The 22,647-nt window shown below is 44.8% G+C and overlaps 1 protein-coding gene and 1 long non-coding RNA gene across 4 annotated transcripts in view; one reads left to right on the forward strand and one right to left on the reverse strand.

Annotated features, from left to right (window-relative positions):
- Positions 1-22,647, forward strand: part of LOC138185656 (uncharacterized) — a 58,160-nt gene that overhangs the window by 24,824 nt on the left and 10,689 nt on the right. The window lies entirely within an intron of this gene.
- On the reverse strand, positions 11,880-18,057 carry LOC138185642 (protein sister of odd and bowel-like). Of its 3 annotated transcripts, XM_069124751.1 has the most exons (4): positions 17,812-18,057; positions 17,070-17,683; positions 14,645-16,293; positions 11,880-13,050 (listed from the first exon to the last, which is right to left on the reverse strand). In XM_069124751.1, the coding sequence occupies exons 3-4, from the start codon at positions 15,634-15,636 to the stop codon at positions 12,705-12,707; spliced, it is 1,338 nt and encodes a 445-aa protein (XP_068980852.1). In that variant the 5' UTR covers positions 15,637-16,293; positions 17,070-17,683; positions 17,812-18,057; the 3' UTR covers positions 11,880-12,704. The 3 variants fall into 3 exon arrangements, with proteins under 3 accessions (XP_068980852.1, XP_068980853.1, XP_068980854.1); XM_069124752.1 differs by having other exon boundaries at positions 17,070-18,057; XM_069124753.1 differs by lacking the exon at positions 17,812-18,057 and having other exon boundaries at positions 14,645-15,714; positions 17,070-17,163.

Raw genomic sequence — 22,647 nt, forward strand, 5'->3', positions numbered from 1 at the left:
ATATTTTCTTATAATTAGTTTCGACTTTCTCTTTTTTTTCTTTTTCCCCTCTGAACGATTTGCCAGTAAACCATCCCTCGATGGAAGAAGAAACCAAGACGAAGAAGTATCTTCTCTTCTTCCTATCTTCTTCCGATTTCCCATCGCGTTACTCTTCTTTTTCCTTGCCGTTCTAGCAAGCAAAACGAGTAAACAGCAGTTGGCACGCACATGATTTCACCTATACGTCTCGGCTCGTAGCCAGTAGATCAAGGTGGCCCGAGAAAGGCGACGAGATCTCTCTCCTCTCGTACACCCACGAGACGAGCCAAGAGCTCGCCATTAAGGGACACGGATATTTCATCTGCGCAGTCATCGCATATTTCGATTTCTTCCCTGTCATCCGGCCGGCTCGTACGGGTTACTTCAAAGGAGCTGCCTTCGAGCCCGTACAATATACCTATGTACCATGTCCCTCCTCCTCCACCTCCTTCTTGCTCTTCCTCTTCTTCGTGGTGTTCCCCATCGGTTCGTCGTTTCTCTTCGTCCCGGTGCGGTGTTTCGATGATTTTCTAGCGGACCGCGGACAAAGGTGAAACATCGATCGATATTTTCTGGAGTACACGGACGAACATCGTGATTAATTCAAGAATGTTCCGTCCGCTGTTTTCAGATGCATATTTAAGCCAATGATTGGCCATTGTTTGTTCCGTTTATACTACGCGAGGAATTGCTTCGTAAGAAGGGCGAGCCTGCGTGTATCCGTGTCAACTTATTTCTCAAGTATCTAAGGTCTTTTAGTTGCGTTTGTTTCGCGCGAAATCCGCAATCGAATCGGTCGGAATACGATACTGTGCGAAAACGGTGCAACGACGCGTAAATACTCGTACGAAAAACAAGCAACTGGTAAAATATTAATATAATTGTGTTGTTACGCCGCTTCGATATGCAAAACGTGTCAAACCGTATATCGTCGAGAGAACCCGTGTGAAGATCGTGGGAGAAGAAGAGAAACATCTCGCTGTAATCGTTCCCCGAAAATACTGGTGTCAAGAACGACTCACGGATCGACTTAAGAACCTCCTGAAACCCGATGCCTCTTCTCTCTTCATTTCTTTCCTACGACATTGTCCTCCCTTCAGATTCCGAAACGCATCACGATTAAATCCGCCGTGGAATTTTAAAGTAGACACCTACGTCGAAAAGCGGAAAGTGTGAACACGATGGAGAGACAGCCGGTGGGCGCAACTCGGTTATTAATTATTAGTCGCTTCACCGTTTCAGACTTTTCTACCTCGTACGCGTGTGAGACTAACACCTGTTGTCGCGCTTTATGGCATAATCGTCGAGCCTTCCTTCAAACGGAACGGAAATTTACGATCCTGGCTCTCTTCTACAGTTAAAGTATTATTAACGAAATTTTACATTCGCTGGTTGAAGCATAACGATAACAACTTTAGTAATACTCGGCTGTCAGAGTTTTCTTTAACGCAACTACCATTGACGATCGATCTTAGAAAGCTGACTAAATCTTTCTATTGTACGTAAAGTTCGCTCGCGGCTCTCGACTTCGCTAAAAAAAAAGATGAAAAATGTTGGAAACTTCGAGTGGTCTTAATCGATCTGCAAACTTCCTCCAACGTGCGATCTTTCGCAAAGCGAAACTTCCCCTGCGATCGATCGATCCTCTTCGTTCATCCGACATCGATTCGCATGCTTCTTCTGGTCTTGAAGATGCTCGACGCATGAAATGGCCAACGCTGTCGGATGTCCCTATTTTATTTTTCTCCGAGCTACTCGTGAAGGGCGCTAACGTGCCATAAAAAGCGAACGATCAACGAACAGGAAACGGGGGTGGACGAAGAAGGAGAAGAAACTCGTATCGGCAGAGGGACGATGAGGGAGGAAGCTCTAAAAGAGGAAGAAGAAGAAGAAGAAGAAGAAGAAGAAGAAGAAGAAGTTGTCTCTTTAGGAAGAAAAGACGGCAAGCATTTGCTCGAAGCCTTTTTTCTCTGTCTCGAGCTCGATTCAGGGGAGGATTAGCAGAATTAATAAACGTAAACCTTTTAAGCTAACGCCGTCGCGGCGCCGATAAATTCTTATTTATATTATAATCGAGCTACGAGAGGAGACCACGAGCCACTATTATGGATGTTTCGCCGCGTCGTCACTTCGTAAACCTGTTGAATAAATTCCAACGTGACGCTTCGTCGTTCTAACCTCGAACTTACTCGTTAGAATGCACCATGGTCTGCTCGTGTACACCTCGCTGCGTGAAAGAAAGAAGAAAGGAGACGTTGGACATTAAGGGGTATGTCCTCGTAAAGACGAACGCGATGGCTGGTGCGTCGGTTGATAGGAGAACTTGGATGCTCTGGGTTTTACGGTTATTGAGCCTGATTCGGTCTACGTGGAAAAATGAACGCGACGAGTCCGCGTTTCTGGCGTTTACGAGAAATTTCAGATTTCGAGGTTAGAAGGTTGGATTTGTTGTTACAGCTTCACACCGCACGAACTACAGTTTCACCCGAAATTTTCCACATTTTTTATTCCCGTAATAAAACGTAGATAAATAGGCGAAGATTCAACGAGAAGATCAAACGAGACAAATTATTTCCAAAGATAGAAGCATAGGACTGCGAAAATGTTTCGCCAAGAGCTCGCCTGCTCTCGGTTATACCACTGATAACACAGCGTGTATAAGAAATTCATATTATTCCGTATAAACGTACGATGCATACAAAGTACGAAGCGTATAATCAAGACCGATAATAAGAATGGAAATTGTAGTAATGGAAACTGAATCACGGAAATCAACTGCCTCCTACGTCGGATCCTATCGTAATTATCAAAGAATCCCGACGTTTCAAATCACATATCTTAACCGAACTTAAATATCCATTCACGAAAGCCTGATAAAATAACAAGCCTTCCCATAACCTATCTATAATACGTGTTCCAACACCTCGAACAAACAGGAACAGACCAAACGAAGCACACGCGTCCACTAACCGCGCTCCAACTAGAATATCTTGGGAAATTTGACTGGAAACCAACAGGATTCTTCCACGCATTCACAGATTCGGTAATACGGCGTCACCGATAACCTTATCGACAGGAACAGGTCTAAAGGGATCCAGTAGTGTCCTGAAATCGACGAAGGGGCCCTCCTCGGTGCAGGATGCGCGTGTTTCAATTAATAAGGCCACGAATACGTACGTATACCTGACCAGGCGGATAGAGGACTCCGAGATGAATCAGCCAGTGTAAATTATCGAGGCACGTTATCTTGGACGTTGGTATTGGGTGTTCAGGTACCTGTTCTGGCCCGAAGCATTCACACGTAAAATTACGTTATCTGCTGGTTTCCATGGGAGGCGAGGAGAGATACGTCCCGGAGAGCAGTACTCGGATACAGGTAGATAGATCGTCGTACGACTACGTAGAGGAGGCGCGCGTAAAACGATCGAGAGAACCGGCAGGATCGCATAAACTGTGGAGATTTAAGCGGCTCAGGCCCTCTCCCGGACGAGGAAACCATCTTCCAGGCCGACCACCATGGCTACGCTCTTAGCCTCGCCGGTTCCGCCGTTCTATGCCGAACAATGTTTCACTGGAAAGGTGAGCTAAATGTCAGGCCGCCGCGAGCCTAAGGCTTTTAGGCGAGAAGATATTGAAAATGAAATCGCGAAAATACCATTTCAATTACTCCGTCTGGCTGGGGTTGCTTTATTGGCAGCGGATACGGGCGCGCGAACGCTGACAGGTAAATGGGGTGAGAGGGATGGAACCGATAGCGGGAGTCTTCGGTGTTGGCAAGCTTTCCTTGCTTGCGTGCGACGAAGAAACGAAACTGCGTTTCCTTTCTCAACCTTTCCTGAATCGCGATTTATGACAGTCAAATATTCGATAAGGAACAACCTTAACGTTGCGGTGACAAACATTCGCAAAGACTTTCGGATAATTTCAAGACGCCGAAAAGTATCAACTTATGGTTAGCTGTTTATTCAAAACGACGAGTACTCGTTTATATGTATCGTGTTAGGCTGTGTAGAAGATGATTAATTACAGATATACGAAGTATCGGAAAAATAGAAGGTAGACGATAGAAAATGAAAGATAGTGTCAGAAAAATAACATCTTCCAATGGAAATAAGATGCTCGACCGAGATCGACAGAGTTTTCTCGCAATTTTTGCTCATTACTTCGTAATTTATTCGAGAAAAAGTCAAAGTATACATCTGATAAGTCGCAGTTTGCTTCGAACTATCATTAACGTTATTTGCATTGCTTGCATTAAAGATAACAAACAAGCCGTAATATCCGATCGAGATCGAAGATTTAGAGGCCCCGAGGTCTTTGAAATGAAGAAACCGTTTTAACCGTGAGAATGCTCTTAGCTCGTTTATCTATTTTTAATAATATTCTAAAAGGTGAGGCAAATGTCGTGACTAAATCTAATAGAATACATAAAATACGAATTGTGAAATAAATTATCATCAAAGTGACGACATTTCGAAGCGTGAAAAAAAAAATGGTGAAATCGTGATATATCGCTCCATCAATGTGTCATACGAATGCAACGTTAAGTTAAAGCGAGAGAAACAAGTTCTTCTCAACTTTGCCAATACCAGAAATTGATTTTCGATTCGTGATTTCTTAAATTTACGAACCTTCTTCGATTCTTCTACATCAAAAACACGGGCAATGTTTCAGGCAACTGAGTTTTAACAATTATAAATTCCCATTCTATACTTAATAAACTACGCGCAAACTGTAATTTATTGCAAGATTAATGTATCCTTAATGTCGCTTCGGTGATAAACACATCTCGCTGAATGAAAGCGCAACAAAATCTACTGTGTCTACTAAAACGCAATAAATTTTTGATCGGTCGAATTTTTGCAACTTTTCAGCAATGTGTATCAAGTTTCCGAAGGTTTTACACGATCCTTTCGAACAGTGTTGATAACTTTTCTGAATGGACAATCGTTCGTTGCCGGTCGAACCTCTTGAAGTGAGTTTATGCACAGGACGAACCGCTTGTCACGGTGAATATATTCACTGCACTGACTTAAGAGGTTAACTATGTCCGACGATATTTCAATAGGAGGCGAAGCAAATATCATGTTCCAGCCCAATCTGGCGAGGGGGCAGCGAGAGAATAAACTGTAAAAGGTGTAAATCAATGAAGTAATGTAACGAGTAAAGACGGAGGGATATATTGGTAACGTAATAAGTAGTCGGATCGTATGTACGTCGGCAACGGGCTTTAAGGCTCGCCTCGCACGACCGGTATTCTCGCAATTTCAATGCTTTTGTGCGTTACGAAAAGAAATCCCTTCTACCATGAAATTTCTACGACTATTATACGTTAAGATTACCTATGGTACTTGTACTTTCTTCCTTTGGTAACGCGATAAAAGAACGATCGAGTTTAGAAGAAATTTACTGGAATAAAAAAAAATAGCTTCGAGAGTTCGCTAAGACGCGTCGATTCCTACGGAATAAACCTATATCACGGTATAATATAGAAATCGTACAAGAATCGACAGCGTATGACTAAAACGAACAAACGAACTGTATGAATCGAGCTTAAAGGGAAGTAGAATGGTTTACACGCGAATAAGTGAAACAATAAAATAGCGAAACATAGTTAACCGAGGGTATACGTCGGTAATATAATAAGTAGTCGGATTGTGTACGCGCAACTATGGAAGGAAAGAGGAAAACGGTCGAAGAAGCCTCTCCAGATATCTACGGTCATTCCGTATCAATGTTACACCAGTCTTCGTTACCTTAAAGACGTAATATCGTAGTAACATGCAAGTATATTTTCCTTAAATACATCCCTTTTCAAGGATCCTTACGTTCGGTATACTTGAAATCGTGGTTACTCGTGAAATTTGAAACTGCAGCGAGTACAACGAGTGCCGCGAAGTACAAGCGTTTACTCGGCGCTTTCTACCTTCGTTTAGCCTTAAAGGTTTCTTTTCTGCGACGTACCAAAGTTGCCACGAAGGGTCTTTGTTTCGTAGATTTGGAAAATTTAGCGAATAGAGCAAATAGTCTCGTTGGAATCGAAACTTCTAATTTGAAATTGAATAAAATTGAATTCTTTGTAGTATTCGGTGATTGAATTACGCAGCAGAAGACAAACAGAGTGCCATCGTGCCGCGAGACCGTAGAGAGGTTAAATGGCAAACTGCCATAACTCTTCAAATTGCCCTCACAGTACATACTTACAGAAACTAATACGCGTGTTTCGTTCGAGTTACTATCCCGCTGTTCTTCACAGTTCGTACGTTTCTCGTTTACCTCCCATCCCGTTGTTAACTTGGTCATTTAGCGCGTAAGAAAAGGTGAAACGGGCAACAACGGCGGAAAAGAAACAAAGAGGAGGTTGAAACAACTAGTGGAAACCAGGAATGGTACCGCGTGCTCCTTGCTGCCTTGTCCGTAGCTCAATGTCAATATACGACGGAGAACAAAAATAATCTTACGATAGAAACGTAAAAATAGAACGAACTATATTTGTAAAAAGTAGATAACGAGATTCTTTCGCGTTCGATGAGCTTCCCACATTTAGTTTTCGTATCTTCTTGACCACCCACGCCAGTTTCTTCGACAGAATTATCTTACTCGTTAGAATTATCAACGACCTTTTTATCATCGCTATAGATTTCCTCTTTCGGTGCTTGAAAATGCACGCTGGGCCTTCGACGGAATCGATTTTCCGCAGTCTCTTCTCACCTACCCTTTTACACGGTAAAATAAAATAATTCTCGCCCGAAGGGTTTGACAACTAACGTCATACGCAAATGCAGTAACGCGACGTCTAATTTTATGCTTCGATTCGTCGCACTTGCACCGAGTGCGGCGAAAAGGGAGGGCAAAGGGAAGCAGAGACCGACCGCAGGTTGTAACGTTTCGCGAGAGATCGCTTATGCGACCGACCATGATGCCCCTCGACGTAGTTCCTGAATATCCTTTAGACAATGATGATGATGATGGTCGCGCGTTCCTGGCTATACTTGCGGCTGCCCGCAAGAAGAAGACTCTGGAAGAAAAGGAACGAGGAAGTCCACGCGAAGAACGTGTCCTATCCGCCGTAAATAAAATCCACGATTTCGTTTTCTTCGGCTCTTGCGTTTATGGTTTCGCGACAACCATTTTAAAACACGTCAGTCCTCTCCCTGTAAACGGACGAAAAATTATCCATGCTATCAAACAATAATTATTTTTTGGAGCTGTAAATGATTTCTCGCACACTGGACGTAACGCGCGATGAAATTTTCTTAGCACGAAAAGCAGATTATTCGAGAGGCGTCGATCGTCGATTTACCGACAGTCGTTCTTTTTATGATTAGGATTCTTTCTGCGGACAGATGGGTTGTTTCGTAAATCACCCCTAGGAAATTGCCGAGAAGAGTGAGAAAATAGAAAAAGTTAGGATTCGAGTGTGAAAAAAGAGAAAAGAGACAAAGAAGCTTCGCAGCAGGAGGATCAAAGGGAAATAGCGATGAAAGACTAAGAGAGGGCGGGATGAACGAAGGAAAAGGAAAAGCGGCATAAGGTGGAGGAGGGTACGTATTCGCGTGGAATACGTGGGCGAGTGCGAGGCTGTGTCGCGCGAGTCACCGCTCGGTTGCCCAGGGCGTCCCGTCGTCCGTCATCCTGTCCGCCCGTCCGTATTTCGTGGTCTGGCACGCTGGCGAACGAGCGTACGCACACGCGTGCACGGTGCACACGCTCCACGCCGTTCCGCCAATCACGAGTGGACGCGAGCCGAGCCGCGCGATTTTTGTTCATTCAAAGTGTCACATCCGGGCAAAGGCGTATTGTAATTTACTCGCTCGTTCTTTTCGTTGTCGCTAAATCACCCACCCATTACCAACTCTTTTTAATTGCTCGCGAAAGATTCGCGCCGAGTTACGAGACAAGTTCACGATTATCGATAAGATTCGACATTTCTGAGACTTCGAAAGGACGTAGGGCACGTCTAATGGAGACGAAGGAAATATATTTAACTTTAGCGTAATTTAAGTAAAATTGTTAAAATCCTTAAGAGTCATTATCTCCTTAGAAAGTCTTCTTCTTTCGATTATTGACCAATGATAGCATCGATATTAACAAGCTTCCTATCGCGAAGTACTTGTTAGTCGATACTGTGCCAGTAGATTCGGATTTTCAGCTACTAAATAAATTGCAAGGCAAAGGCGATTAAATCGGACAATCCGATACCAAAGTTGGTCCCGTTTGTTGATCATCGACATATAAATAAAACAAAGACTGTCGAAACTGAGAACGACCGGGACCACTCGCGCGTTTTAGCTGTTAAATGATACGCGCCTGCGAAATTGCGGGTGGCCACCTTCTGCGTGTGCATCCACCGATCGTATATCGGCAAGTACAACTTCGTTCAGCCGGCTATGAAGACGTTATACCGGGTACCTCGTGCACAAGAGCATGTACGGCTTGTTATTTATTTATTTATCCGTAGAATGACGCGTAAAACGAAAACGGTACGAGTTATAATCGTTCGACGGCTTTATGAATTCGTTCGCGTAATATTAAAGGCGTCTCGGTGTTTGTATATACGTGTAATTGCGCGTACTTATCTCGCGTGATTTGAGGTAGCCGTTACCCAAATCGGTACACAGCTTTAAGAGCGTTCGGAACACGATAATCGAGTACAAACTAGCCATACGATAAATTATTTTATGAATACGTTAACATCGTGTGTACCCTATAGGATACGCACAGAATCCGCAAAACGGCCTTCGATTCGCATACGACCGCGTCCTGTCCGCGCGATGATAATTTCGCAAACGATCCAGGAAAGATAAATTCACGAGACTTTCGCGGCACCGGCTTAATTGGCCACCGATTCCAGCTGAATGTGTCGTGGGACCGCGGCGAAGTAGCGAACTGAAAATAATGCGAATGACGTCCGGGAACAAGGCGCTCGTGAAAATATTATTTGACGACCGCGTATGCGTATCTCACTTGGTTTCTCCTTTCTGATCTCTCCTTTTCGATTATGAGCGTTCATTTCGTACGTACCGCGTACTGTGATTTGTCAAAGAATCGCTTTGTTCCTTTTTCATTTATGCTTAATCTCCTAAATTATTGGTTGAAATATTTCGCGAGCTTTCCTTTTTCGGAATGTTAATTTTTTAGTTCCACCTTCCACTCCAGTAGTGAAAAGTAAAAGTTTCGAAATAAATTCTTTCGCCGACAGTATTCAATCTACGAAAGAATATGTTTACAGGCGAATTCTAAACGAGCAATCATAAGGATGCAACGGTTGAAATAATTAAATAACACGTACGTTACAACACTTTGTCATTATTATCTGTCAAATATCTGTTAAACAACGACCAATTCGACATTGTCTTGACGGAGGTAAGATAAGAAAGAGCGAAGAATATTATGCACCCAGATGAAACAAAGCAGCTCGGATATAGCGTTCGAGTGAACTTTGATATATGATGAGCAGCACATATTTTAAGCATTGAAACATGAAAATAATTACAGCATCGACACACGGCTATCATTTCTCGCAATCTGATATCTAAAGTTCAAATCGGTGCCTCAATAGAAATTACTCATGCAGGCATCCGATGGAAAGGTTTAATCAAGAAGTGGAAAGATTCGTACATATCGACGAGAATTATGCTGAAGCGATTAACATATTAATAGATATACGTTTTTTTTAATTGCCGTGATTTCCATCCAACAACGCGGACTAGAAATTTTCATACAATGTGCAATTTTGTTCGAGTCGTAACGGTTGCGTTGAAATTTGCATATTACATCGAGTTGAATAAGCGTTTCGAGTAAAGTTTAACGATTTCGTTGTATAAATCGTCGACTTGTCCGCTAACGAATTTCTCAACTCTGTGAGAAATCGTTGTGAAATTCATTATAAAATGTTCACTGCTTCTCATAAAATTCTGAAACAGCGCAACAAAGAATATAAGTCAAAGATCGGTCGCATCAGCAAATTCAAGAGTAACGAAGGATCGCATCCGGTTCGTCGCAGGATCACGTTGCGGGTCAGGCGGCCTAGCAGCTACAAAACGATAGTGACACCGGTATCGCCAAGAAAGAGTAACCCAATCGTCTTTTCTTCGAGGCACGCGTGTAAACGTATCCATACGCGAGGAACGAAGGAAACTTAGCTGAAAGTGAAGGAAGAAGCGAACGATGGTAAAGAAGGAAAAAGACGACGAGAAAGACAAGGAGGATGAGAAGGAAAAAGAAATTCCGTAAGGACGAAGTGTAGGTCCGACCAGACGTGTTATCGACGCTCTGCCAACCCCTTAAATCAGCGAAGGTAGGTGAGCGAAGGGGGTGAAACAGAAGAAGAAAAAGAAGACGAAGAAGAGGAGGCGGAGGGCAGATCCACCTTTCCTTTTCTCTGATCCCTCGATGTTCTTTCTTTTTCTTTTTTCTTTTTTTTTTTTTTTCTCTCCCAAGTTCGTGACGAAGAGAGGACATGCGCATGCAGATCACGTTGGTTGTAGCCAAGTGATAGCGTATCTGTGGGCGGCGCGTGCGTGTGGTCCTTCTATGTCCCCTTTAACTCCCATCCTTACCTTCGTTTCTTCCACCATGCTCGAGGGAACTCTCCGGCCCGTTTCAAGTCTCTTCTGCCGTCTCTCTCGCTCTTTTCCCTTTTCACCTTATACCTGGATCCTACCGGTTTATACCTCTCTTCGCTTTTAAACGAGGAAATGACAGACTTAATACGCGATTTAATACGTATCTACCTGACGATACGCTTTCCGCGCCGTGCCAGAGATCGGCATTTTCGACGATGGTTTTATTTTCTCTCTTCTTTTCGTTCGATAACTTTTAACGACGCCGATAACCATCAAATACGCTTCGGCGAAACCCGCGTACAAATTTCAAAAGAAAACGAAATTGCTAAAAGCCGAAGCAATTAAAACGAGCGAAAACGTTGGCTAATCGACGGGTGTCAATCGTATCCTCCTGAAATATCGTTAATTAAAATCCGAAGCCTGCGACAAACTAATAGCGAAATCAAAATCATCGGGAAACAATGCAACTCGTGTCGTAAATATCGAATGGTATCTGGATTATATCCCGGCGAATTAATTTCGCCGCACTAGCTGTCAAGAAATTATGTAAATTCGCTTTACAAGGCTGAGACACGAGGTTTCGCTCTTCCCTTCCTTTCCTCTCTTCTCTGCCCTTTCTTTCTTTTTTATTTCTGATCCGGATCGGAATTCCTCGAGTTTCCAGGTTCGAGAACGAACTCCTAGTCGAGCAGCCTGTTGGAAGAAGTGGAAGTCGACCGGTCGTACGAGATTCTCCTTATCGACGCGAGCTGTCCCGTGTTCGGCCCGTTCCCGGGCCCGAAATAGCGTATTCGGACCCACCTCGTGCCTTTCCAGCACCTACCTTCGAAAAAGAAACGTAACCCTAGACGTATCGCGGTGTCATGTCCCGCGCACCTGGCGGCCTCGTTCTTTGTAACACGATACACGCGTTTCTTCTTCTTGTTCTTCTTCTTCGTCGTCGTTCTCTCTGCTGCTGTTCTTTCTTCTTCGTCCTTTTCTTCTTCTACTTCTACTTTAACTTCTTCTACTTCGTTGCTGTTGCCTTGTGCTTATTCTACCGTAGATAGACGCTGCTTTTTACTTAAATGTATTATGCACGAAGTAACGCAGTATATTACGAAGTAAACGCGGTTGATGATATCTTCTAAGATATTTCTCATCGCTCTGATAAACGAGACTGATAAACGAGAGTGATCTTAAAAGAATCCTGGAAATTAATTTTCATTTTCGCGAGGAAAGGAACTGACCAAAAACATCAACGACAACGAAAGTTTAAAAAATAATATAATAAAAGTTTATTTTACACGTACAAACGAAACACAACGTGGGCACGTAGGTACACAGTGCGAAAAAAATACGAGGCGATCCTTTTGTATGTCCTATTCCGGCTACCTATACATACGTATAATACGTCGTACGTAACATAATTACAGATCTAACGATCATGAATCCGTGAATAACATCCTGATATGCAGTTATAATTATACCCTATGTATTAACAACTACGAAATACATACGCAGCTAAAAACACACTAAAAATCAAGGACGGAAGGTCCGCTTAACTCGCACGAGTCTCCGTTATCTATCTTCTTGTCTCGAATAACTCCCAATATTAACCAATCCACTCTTGAACCATATTAGATCACGATCGATATATCAAAAAGTAATATCACCGATGTACCAAGTCACGGTAGAACTCCATTTATCTGAACCTGTCGGGATGCAAGTAGTTCACATAATAGGAGTTCGCCGATTCTCCCTACTATTTAGAATATTTTTCGTTTATATAATAGAAATGAACATCGGGACAAATATCGATGTAGGCGAGCGATCCTTTATAGAGAGCGATAACAAAATAAAAAATAGGTCTGCTCGTGTATATTTCGCTGTATAGTTCGATGTTTTATCGGAACGCTCGCGCGACAAAACTCGTTCGTCCGCATCGAATCTAAAAGAATTTAATCGGCAGGAGGTCATTTAGTCGAGCACTAGCTGAAATTTCGTTCCAATAAATAGAGTTCCACTGTACGTATGAACCGTCCGAATGACCAGTCTGAAAATTTTTCTCGAGTCCGTACGTGAATAAATTTTCCTAGTACAATGCCAGACTTGCCGCGATCGGTGGACAGAACACTAGGACGTCTCCTGTAGCACCACGGCCCCGGTGCCGGGCACAGGTATCCCCGGCGGCGGCGGTGACGTCGATACACCCAAATTGTGAGTCAACGAGTGCCTCCTGAGGTCGCAGTTCCTGCGGAACACCTTGCCGCAGGATGCACAATGGTAAGGTTTGATGTCCGTGTGCGTGAGAAGGTGGGTCTTCAGGTTGCTCCTCTGGTTGAAACTTCTGGCGCATACGGGACACTTATGGGGCGATTCCTCCATGTGTAGAATCTTGTGCACCGCGAGGGTTCTGCTTTGGCAGAATCCCTTGCCGCATTCCGCGCATTTGAACGGTTTTTCCTTGCTGTGGATGTACCTGGAACGAATGAAAGATCGTTTTTTCTCTTGATTCAAATGCGCGCGCGATGATGTCGATGACAGATGTTCAGATGGAGAGGTTGGAATGGTCAGTAATGGGATTAGAGGGATTAGGGGGATTAATGATTGTCGGAGCGGCCGAGCGTGAAAATTTTCGTTTGGCTTTCCGAGATGAACGAGTGTTCGGGTGAAAGTGGTTTATCATTGGCTTAGGTTAGGTTAGACTGAAGTTTGGGAGTGCATATAGACTGGTGAGAGGATGTTTGAGTTGTTAGAGACATAGGAAATGGGTAGTAACGTATGTGTGTGCGTGTGTGTTTGTGTGGGTGTGTGTCAACTAGGATTATAAGTATATAGTAAGCATTTAGTGACACGAACAAGGATGTTTAAATATTACTATACGTGTCTGAAGCAAAGTATCCACATAAATAACAATGCGAATAAAAATATCAGACCGACGGAGAATTTCAGCGCCGAATCTAAGCGAACTGAAATTAATTTCATCTTACTGGGACAATCGTCAAAATGCTTTCAATTTTTCATTTCGATAAATCACCAAACGTTTCGTCGTCTCTCCCATAAAGCGATAAAAGGAACAGCGTACAATATACGTTAGTTAAAAAAACAGATAACACGAAGAACATACGCTACGACTATTTTTAAGCTCAATGCTCGAGTCCAATTAACGGGAATTGCGAATGTATCGTGTCGTCGTGATTAATGATCAAGATACAAAAAGCCCGATAAATTGTCACGAATTGATCAACGTAATTAATACACCGTAGCTGTATTCTGATCGCCGTCATAATTACATGTTGGACCGTATCATTTCGTCGTATTTAGACGGCACACGAACATTGCAATCAATTTGAACAGGCTCGTGTGCTCGCTCGCGCGTGCGCTCAAACACCTCACGGGGAAGAAAGCCCGTTTCACGAGGTGCCATGATTGGTATAACTACTTTTGCCGTGCACACTTCCCTCGGCTCATCAGCATATATAATGGCAGCTTTATCTTGCGCGTCTCTTCCGCGAAGAGATCCCCCTTCGAGCTAATTTTTTAATAACTTCAACCGGCATCTTTGAATGCAGGTAAATTGAGTTCAATTATCGTCAATTCCAGTTCGTAATGATTTGCAATTATCACGGCTGGTGTCGAAGCTTTTCGATCGATAAGAATTTGCGTACTTTTTTGCGAGAAGTTTGGTAAAATCGAAGGTATAAAACGTTAAGACGCGCAAGAGGATCGATAAAATCTCGATCAATGGCTAAAAGTTTCAAGATCTTTGATATCGCTAATAAACATTTAGATTAGGAAGAAACTCGGCTTCGAAAAATCCAAAGGACGAATAAAATTCCTGTTAGAAAGATATCCCAACAGGAAGCTATAAACTTTCGATCAACGACTAACTGGAAAAACCTGAAAAAACAAGCGATAAAACGTTCAAAATTCCAGGAAATCTTGACCCACGATTTTAATAAATTCTAAGTAAATTCGCAACGCTTTCACAGTATCCGAATCGTGTAAAATAATCTACGGAACCACAACGTGCATCCATAAACCGATTCACGACGTGCCATTCTCCAGCTTACCTATGATCCCTCAGGTGATCCTGCCGTCGGAAAGCCTTTCCACAAATGTCGCACGAGTACGGCCGCTCGTCGGTGTGCGTTCTTTCGTGTATCAGCAGATTGTAGCTTTTCGTGAACTGTCGGCTGCAAAACTTGCAGATGAACTGCTTCTTGGGCCTGGACGCCCTGCACGTCCGCGGTATGCTCGAATCGGTGGAAGTGGACGTGGCTTGAAGCGGCGACGACGAGGACAAAGACGAGGACAGCGACGAAGAAGAGGACGAGGAACAGGCGGACGACGAGGCCGGGGACGTGAACGAAGAAGCCGCTATCTGCGACAGGGACGACGACTGCGGTATCGTCGTCGTAGAACTCGAACTCGCGCGATTTCCTTCCGATATCCGTCGCAACAACGCCTCGTGATTACCGGAGGACGTCGCCACGGAAGTGTCTCTCAACAACACTTGCTGCTCCTCCAACAGAGCCAAATCGTCGTCGGGATCTGCGATAAAATCCAACCGTGCCTCTTCCTCGTCGTCCGGGGATTGCAACAACCTCTCGGCAGCTAGCTGATCGTTCTTCGACGGTATCGTCGAAGTCAGCGCCGTCTCTAGACCGATATTGACCGGTGAACACCTCTGATTGGCAAGCCCCGAAGTAGACGACTGACTAACAGCCGGTGCGGTGCTGCTGGCGTGAAGACGATGAAGAGTCAAGTAGGTCTCCAATGCCTGGAGATTGAGCGCCGCGGCGGCGGCATGTCCAGGTGGAAGCAGAGCGACTCTCTGGAGGGCAGCGAGTAGCGCTCCTTGAAGTCCAAGAGCCACGCTCTGCAACGTGAAATTCGGTAATCCAGCCTCTGTGACACTGGCGACGTCTCGAAGCTCGGTGCTGGTGGACGTGGTCGCCGACGTGGAGGAGGAGGAAGAGGAGGAGGAGGAGGACGACGACGGGACCATTACGATTCCCCGGTCCTGCTCCTGGTCCTGCTGTTGTTGTTGTTGCTGTTGCATCCTCCCCCGTCGCTAGAATCGTCACGGGTCTGGCTGAGGGATTGCCGACGTGTTGCCTGCACCATTGGCGAGAGTAACCTATCGATCCGACGGTTTTCGTTGATGACGAGATCGGTGAATCGGATTGGATCGTTGGTTCACTGACCGATCGAACGGGTCCCAGCGTGGATCGCGGACCTCATGCTCGGCAATTTCGCGGCTCGATGGCGAGTAATCGTCCAGGAACGCGACAAGGTGGACGAACGTGGAAACGGTAAAGAGGAAAGACGCGCGCGATGCTGGCGGTGCGAAGGCGCCCCGACGACTGCTCCTGCCTCTCGCTGCTGGGCACTGCTCGTGGAGACACCTGGTGGCAGGTATCCGAGGCGAGTTGGGACCGTCCGCGAGAAACGGGCCCTGGATTCAGGAGAGAGAGCCACAGCTGGCCCGCAATTGCTCGCCGTTTCGGCGTAAACGGCGTCGTTCGTAATCTCGCGTGCACGCGCGACTGCGTGCGCGCGCGTCAGCTATCCGCTGTCGCCGTCGTTACGATATCGTTTCTGTCTCGATGGGAATTACGAGGACGATGCGCTACTAAGAGTCGCGCATCAGACCCTCGTACATGCAAGATTTTTGTGCGACGGTCGACCAGCAAATCCCCCGCGGTTTTATAGCGGTCTAAAACCATAAAAACGCGAAATAAATTCGTGGAATTGTAACGTACGCGTAATTTGTCGCGAATCCGATGATTTTGCGGGTGTTTCGGCTCGTGTATCGCGATTATTTCTTTATTAAGAGCAGGCTTTTCATTGGAATTTTGCAACGTCAGCCTGATCGCTAACGCACACGCTACTCTTTCAGATATTCGCGAGCATAAATTTGTAGCGGCACACGAGTCAGGACAATTCAAATCCTGTTGTTGTTTTGCGTATTTGCGTATTTGCGTTGTTTTGAGTATCAACATCGTTAGGTTACAAGTATTGTAAAAATCGATGAACTCCGAGCAAAACAATGTCGCCGCTACGTACAGCGGTCAACAAACGTAGTCGAATTCAAATTTTCCGGCTCTCCCCCGACCACTATAAATAAACAGACGTAATCACGAGCGAGAGGGTTTATCGAACAGAGTCGAAGAGCATTAACGTGTAAACAATTATCGAAATGATCTACAAAGTTTCTCCGAGTATTTATCGAGTATTTATTACGCAATTTATTTTTGTACCAGCGACTCGCAATTCGTCTGTAATTTATTTATTTATTTGAAAATATATTTCGCTTTCGTTATATCGCTCAACCAAATAGACTAATCCTCCACAGATTTTATTCAATTTGTGAACCGTTAGAGGTCGATGTTTAAATTAATTTCTGTCTAGCAATGTATCGATAAATCTCTGCGCTTCTGTGTCCACGGCTATCGTTAAAACGTCGCGAATTAAGAATTACGAGGTACTTACGTAACATACCGTAAACCGTGAAAGTAACGAACAGCAAATTCTGTCATGGCGTGTGTCACCAGTCACGATATGTACACGTCTGGTAATAAACAATGTAAATACGACGTTGCTTGTTCGTTCGCGAGCTATTCGCACGTTCAACAGTCCGAATACGCGGATACGCTGTCAGGTTGATAGAAATGCTCGCAGGGCGAATTGGTGAAACGCTAAACGATACTTCACGACACCGGGAAATTAATTATTTACTTGCTCGTAAAGTACTTGAAGCGATGCTGCTTATTTCCTATCCGCAAATTTTCATGTCTTGCTTACATTTTGTTTACCACTGGGAAATGCGAATTGGAAAATATCTTAATTAGGATCGGAAGTAACACGTCTTCTCTTGATTAGAACCGTTAAATCGAGTCGTAGAATCGACATCGTTAATTTGAATATTGTAATATTAGATATGCTAATGAGATTTTTGGACGAGTACAAGAAAAGTTCAAATTTATCGTAATTATTTTTATGGGATGCATACGTTTGAATAATTGAGTGAAAATGACAGAGGTTTGAGAGAACTCTGGCTGGACATTCTTTGAAATTTATACTCTCTGTGGATGAAGTTGACGCATCTAGGAAATAAAATTACGTAATACGAGATAATTCAATTTTGTAGAAGAATCATTAGCGTCAAGGATTAATCATCTCCATATATCTTACAAATAGTTAATATCAGTAGTAGGAATTATTTAAATATTACCTTACGATGTTTATTATTATCTTAAAATTGTCGTTCGAACTTTTGACCGGATGTGCAAGAATATTTGTGTTGAGAACAAGAAACGTTCGACCTTTTCTATTCTATCTTTCTATTCGTTCCACTTTTAAACATTTTTCGGCAGTAAGACGCGCAACACGGTTTATGCCTCGTTTCTTCCATTATCGTTTGTTTTTCTAACACCTGAGAGTCGACGGCCTCGTTCCAACAGCAATTTCCAACAGCGCTGCGCCACCGACGCCGATGCTCTCACCAAATCGCTAAACTCGGAACAGCCGTTGTTCTTCGACAGGCCATCAGCTTATCACAGCGACCAACTGCGAGCGGCGATTGTTTACGTTTCCGCCTCCACCGTTGACTTTTTGTATCTTAGCCGTTCAAGCGATTTACCTCCGCGCGTTCCGAAGAATTCAAGCGAAAGAAGAACGCGCAGAGGTACGAATCGGCGAGCCGTGCTCAGCTCGTTACGGATAGTAGGCAAAAATTAGAAGAAGAGTTATCGAGTGCGCGTATCGTCGCACAAGTCGCTTCCGTCTCCGCGCTCGGCTCGTGTGCGCTTCATCTCGCGTCACGGTTCAATCTGCGTCAAGTACGTGTTCGTGCTTGATCCCAACTCATAGCAGCTCTCTCGGCTTACCTCAATCGTAAGACTAAGTTACGTTATCGTCCTCTTTGTTAAGCCTTGTTTAAACAAAGTTTAACATTGTCACAGTACGCGTTGTGATTATTCTTCGTTTGGTCTAAACTCTTCTCTTGGCGTATCGTTGGTGGCCCGACGATGCGCTCCGAACAATTTGCATTTTTTATTATCTTGGACGAAAAAGTACACGTTAATTAACGGTAGAGAGTCTTAGAACAAGTGCCTATCGCATAATCCGCATCCGAAAACAAACGATAGATTTTTGTTAGGAATAAAATTCTAGAAGACGTAAAAGTTGAATCGGCATACCTGTTCCTTGATTACCGTTATCTTGATTTATCGTTCTATAGATCACTATACGATGAGTTGCAAACTTGTATATGATTTTATATACCGATGAGACCAATAGCAATACTTCACTTAACGTAACAAGCGAATTTTAACTATCTATGCCTACCATATCTTCCTCAACTTTATTACTTATGAAGTCGTGTGAACGTTGCTCATAACCATGCTAGAGTTTTCTTCAAACTATAGCTATACCAGTCAGTCAATCATAATCAGTTGCCTAGAATACAAACTTTCAAACACTTCGCAATTACTTTTGCATTAATTTCTAACGTATAATTCTACTGGCATCATTTAATTAGGAGACAAGGATTTCCAATAGAGACAAAATTTCTGTTAATTTTGCTACTTATATCGTTTGACAGGATGCGTAAGGATGCCGTCAGACGATCGACGATGGTGTCGATATTACAAGATTGTCAACGAAAACACGGTTTATCGATAAATATCGAGGGTGTTGTATCGACGATACATATCGATCCTTCTAGTCGAGCAGCTTGAGATATTGACTCTTTACGATCTACTACCCCTTTACGATCTCGCGTCTCGAACGGAACGAGGCATTTTCCACGATGGAAAGAGGGAAGCGTGGACGGGCGATGGGAGGGGCTGCGTGCCGCCGCGTTTCGACTCGGCTGCAAAGCCGCAACAATTTACGACGGCAATTAATGCGCGCGAGTAAACCGTGTATAGCGCCTATAGTTAGCTGCCTCTTCTTCGGCGTGGCGCGGCGGCCAGGTAAACGAGCAAGAAAGACGGACACGTTCCTTGCACGCGCTGTACACGGCGAGAAGAACAGAGTGGCAAAGAAGCGCGCCAACCTCGATAGAAGCGGAGAAGACAGCAACAACGACGAACACCGAGAAGAAGGAGACGAAGAAGAGGAAGAAGGAAAAGCAGAACGAGCGCGAAGGAAGCAGAAGACGACGACGAGAAAGAAAGTGGCGGGAAAGGGATCGGTAGAAAAGACGAAGAGAGCTCGAGGAAAGAGAAGACCGGGTTCGAGAGAAAGGGAGAGGAAGTGAGGCGAACCAAGGCAGACTAAATAATATTATAGGTGGTGTTCTCACGGTCCCGGGACGCCCGCGGGCCAACTCGTCACCCCCTCCGTCCCCTTCCACGTCTTCTTATTCTCCTCTCCTCACGGCCCACCTCGGACCCTACCTCTTACTCCCCCGCGCGTGAGTTTCGCCCACGCTGCAGCCCCACGAAGTCGTTGGGCCCCATGGATGGGAGAAAGAGAAGCCGAACGACCGGCAACGAGCATGGACGACAACGGACGAAGGGTCAGAGTTCAGCTCGCGCTCGCTGACCGTCACCGTGGACGCTTTTCTTTCTCTTTTCACAGGAGAGAAAGAGAGAGAGAGACCCGTCTTCTTCCTTTCCTCTTCTCTCCTCTCCGACGTTCCCTCCGCCTTAACCTACCTTCGCATCTCGGGGCCTCATCGTTCGTTCTTCTGCCTTCTTTCATCTTTCTGCTTCTTCTTCCTGTCCGTCGATTCGCCTCCTCTCCAACATCTTCTCCTCTTTTCTCTCCGAGACATCGTTTTCTTTCGCGTACACACGCGTGTTTCCGATATTTTCGCGGGCATCCGGCCGAGCGTCTGTTAATTAAGTTGCTGGACGATGGAATCGAGCGACCCACCGCGGTCTGCGTGATTGAAAGAAAACCCTCGCGCCGTTTCGTCGTGGACCAGATGGATAAATGGTCGGAGAGTGTGTGAATGAAACGTCTTTTTCTTTTTCTTTGTCTGTACAGACCGCAGCGTGTAGAAAGGATAGCAACGTTTAAGGCCTTTTACATAGAAATCCTATATTATATCGTGTTAGATTGTAACGCGATCTCACTGGTTGCTCTCGCGAAGACGATAAGAGGCAGACTGAAATTTCTAACGGTTGCAAGCCAGATTTCTTTTAAGAAATAAGAAGGAAATACGATGAGTTTTCTACTTCTTTTTCGTTGTCGCCTGTCCGAATAAAATCGAGTTTAATTCTCGCTGCAATTTACTTCATCTTCACCGCATACGCTTAACAGCCAAGCGCGGGTTAAGTCTAGCGGGTGTATGCTAATTCGAGCCGCTGTAAAGAAGATTTATTGGGTAGCCGGCTACGAGTCGATTGCTTGTTTCTGGCGTGACGTTTTACGCGATAGTTGCAACATTGTTTACTTCGAGTAAATAAATTAAGCGGACGATGAAAATTGGCGAACTTTCATTGAAACTCTCATTGAGTTAATGACTCGTCGGTTTACTTGGGAAGCTGTTTTCCGTCAAAAGAAGCCCTATATATCGCATATCGTACAAATACTAAGAAACGAATCGTTAGGCGAAAAGTCTGATGTAATCTATACGCGTATTTTGCAAATTCCGATTTCACGAAAAGCGCACGCTGACCGTCTACGCATTACGATGAAAAAAGGACGATTGCGGATTAATCCGTTCGACCGGTTTCATTTATCATTCTTGATCCCCGTTCACCGTGTTTACACGTGCTTCGCGCCGCGGAAGAGGCTAATTCGGCGGTGTTAGAACGATCGAAAGAAAAGGGGGGTCTACATAGGCTCGTAAAACGATCACTGGCCATTGCACGTGAGAATCGTCGGAACGATGTCGAACGCCGCGAGATACAACGTGTATCAAAATCGCTCGGGACGATCTTTCCACCTCGCCAGTGGTAAATGTTTTCGATGTGTGGTACGAGAAGCCGCGCGCGAGTCCAGCCACGAGAACACATTCGAGCTCCTTTCAATTTGCTCTTGTTTCCTGAATGTGGTGAAGCGCAGAGGGAGGCCGCGACTTCCCGCCGCGTAGATAATTAGATCGCTACCAACCACCACCTCCACTTTCACGCATCTTCACCTCCGCGGTCGCGTACCGCTCGCCGTTTCTTCTTTCGTTCGTTCGTGTACTGCCGCTTGTTCCTGCCTTCTCGTCCGTCGGCTTCTTTCTCTTCCGTCAGCTCGCCAGCCGCGAGTAGAACGCTCCTTCGCGGCATGATGTCGATAGATCCTCGCGAAGCCGGCATCCATCCAAGGGATCATCGTGTCCGATTTTCAATTCGGTGGCATTTTTTTTTATCAGAGATTTGTCGCTAATTATTGCTATTTACCGCGAGATTATTTCGAAATAACTTGAATTCCGTAGAACTTGGTATGCGAAGGACAAAAGCGTAACTTTGCTCTTCTCTGAGAACAAATCCACCGTTCTCGCGCAACAGTCGCCTCTGTAAAACCTCTCTCCTATTTCCTCACACTGGATCGATTACCCAGCCTCGAAGCCTACAACTCTCTCAACCGACAAAGGTAAAATCAGCCGCGCTTAAGACGATGAAGACAGAAGAGAACCTGGACCCCGGCTAACTACCGAACTGTACCCAGTCTGAAACCAAGAGATCGATTCGTCCAATTACCTTAAACAATCCTCGGGACGATTCGATCGACAGGTCCAGGGTCTGGGAGCGTTGGTTCGCGGGATCGTTGAGCTGCAGCCACGGTTCCGGTAATCTCCGAATGTAAATTTCAGGCCACGTCGCGAAATCGGTATACTCGATGAACGAGACAACGGATTTATCGTGTTCGCGACACTGGATCATTAGTCGTGAGCCGTCTGATTAATGACTTGGCCACGCCTCTTTATGGAGGCAGCTCTTGATAAGATTAATGCGTCACCGAGCGGCGCGCATCCTCGTGGTTCCGCGCGCCAGCGTGTGTCGCCGAGTCAGCTTTTGTAAATCTATTACCGCGACGACGTGAAAACCGACGCGCCGATTAAACCGCGCTCCTTACCGATGTTATTCCATTTTTTAAATTAATGCTCCGCTTGTCGTCGGCT

This window comes from Bombus flavifrons, chromosome 12, assembly GCF_040668555.2.
Source record: "Bombus flavifrons isolate JBK064 chromosome 12, iyBomFlav1_principal, whole genome shotgun sequence".
NCBI classification, from domain to species: domain Eukaryota; kingdom Metazoa; phylum Arthropoda; class Insecta; order Hymenoptera; family Apidae; genus Bombus; species Bombus flavifrons.

What these genes read in the sequence shown, in the direction of transcription:
- LOC138185642 (XM_069124751.1), bottom strand. Translation starts at nt 15,636, where the DNA reads ATGCAACAGCAACAACAACAACAGCAGGACCAGGAGCAGGACCGGGGA. An exon ending in GATCACCTGAGGGATCATAG is followed by an intron (nt 13,051 to 14,644) that starts GTAAGCTGGAGA and finishes CATTCGTTCCAG; the next exon opens with GTACATCCACAGCAAGGAAA.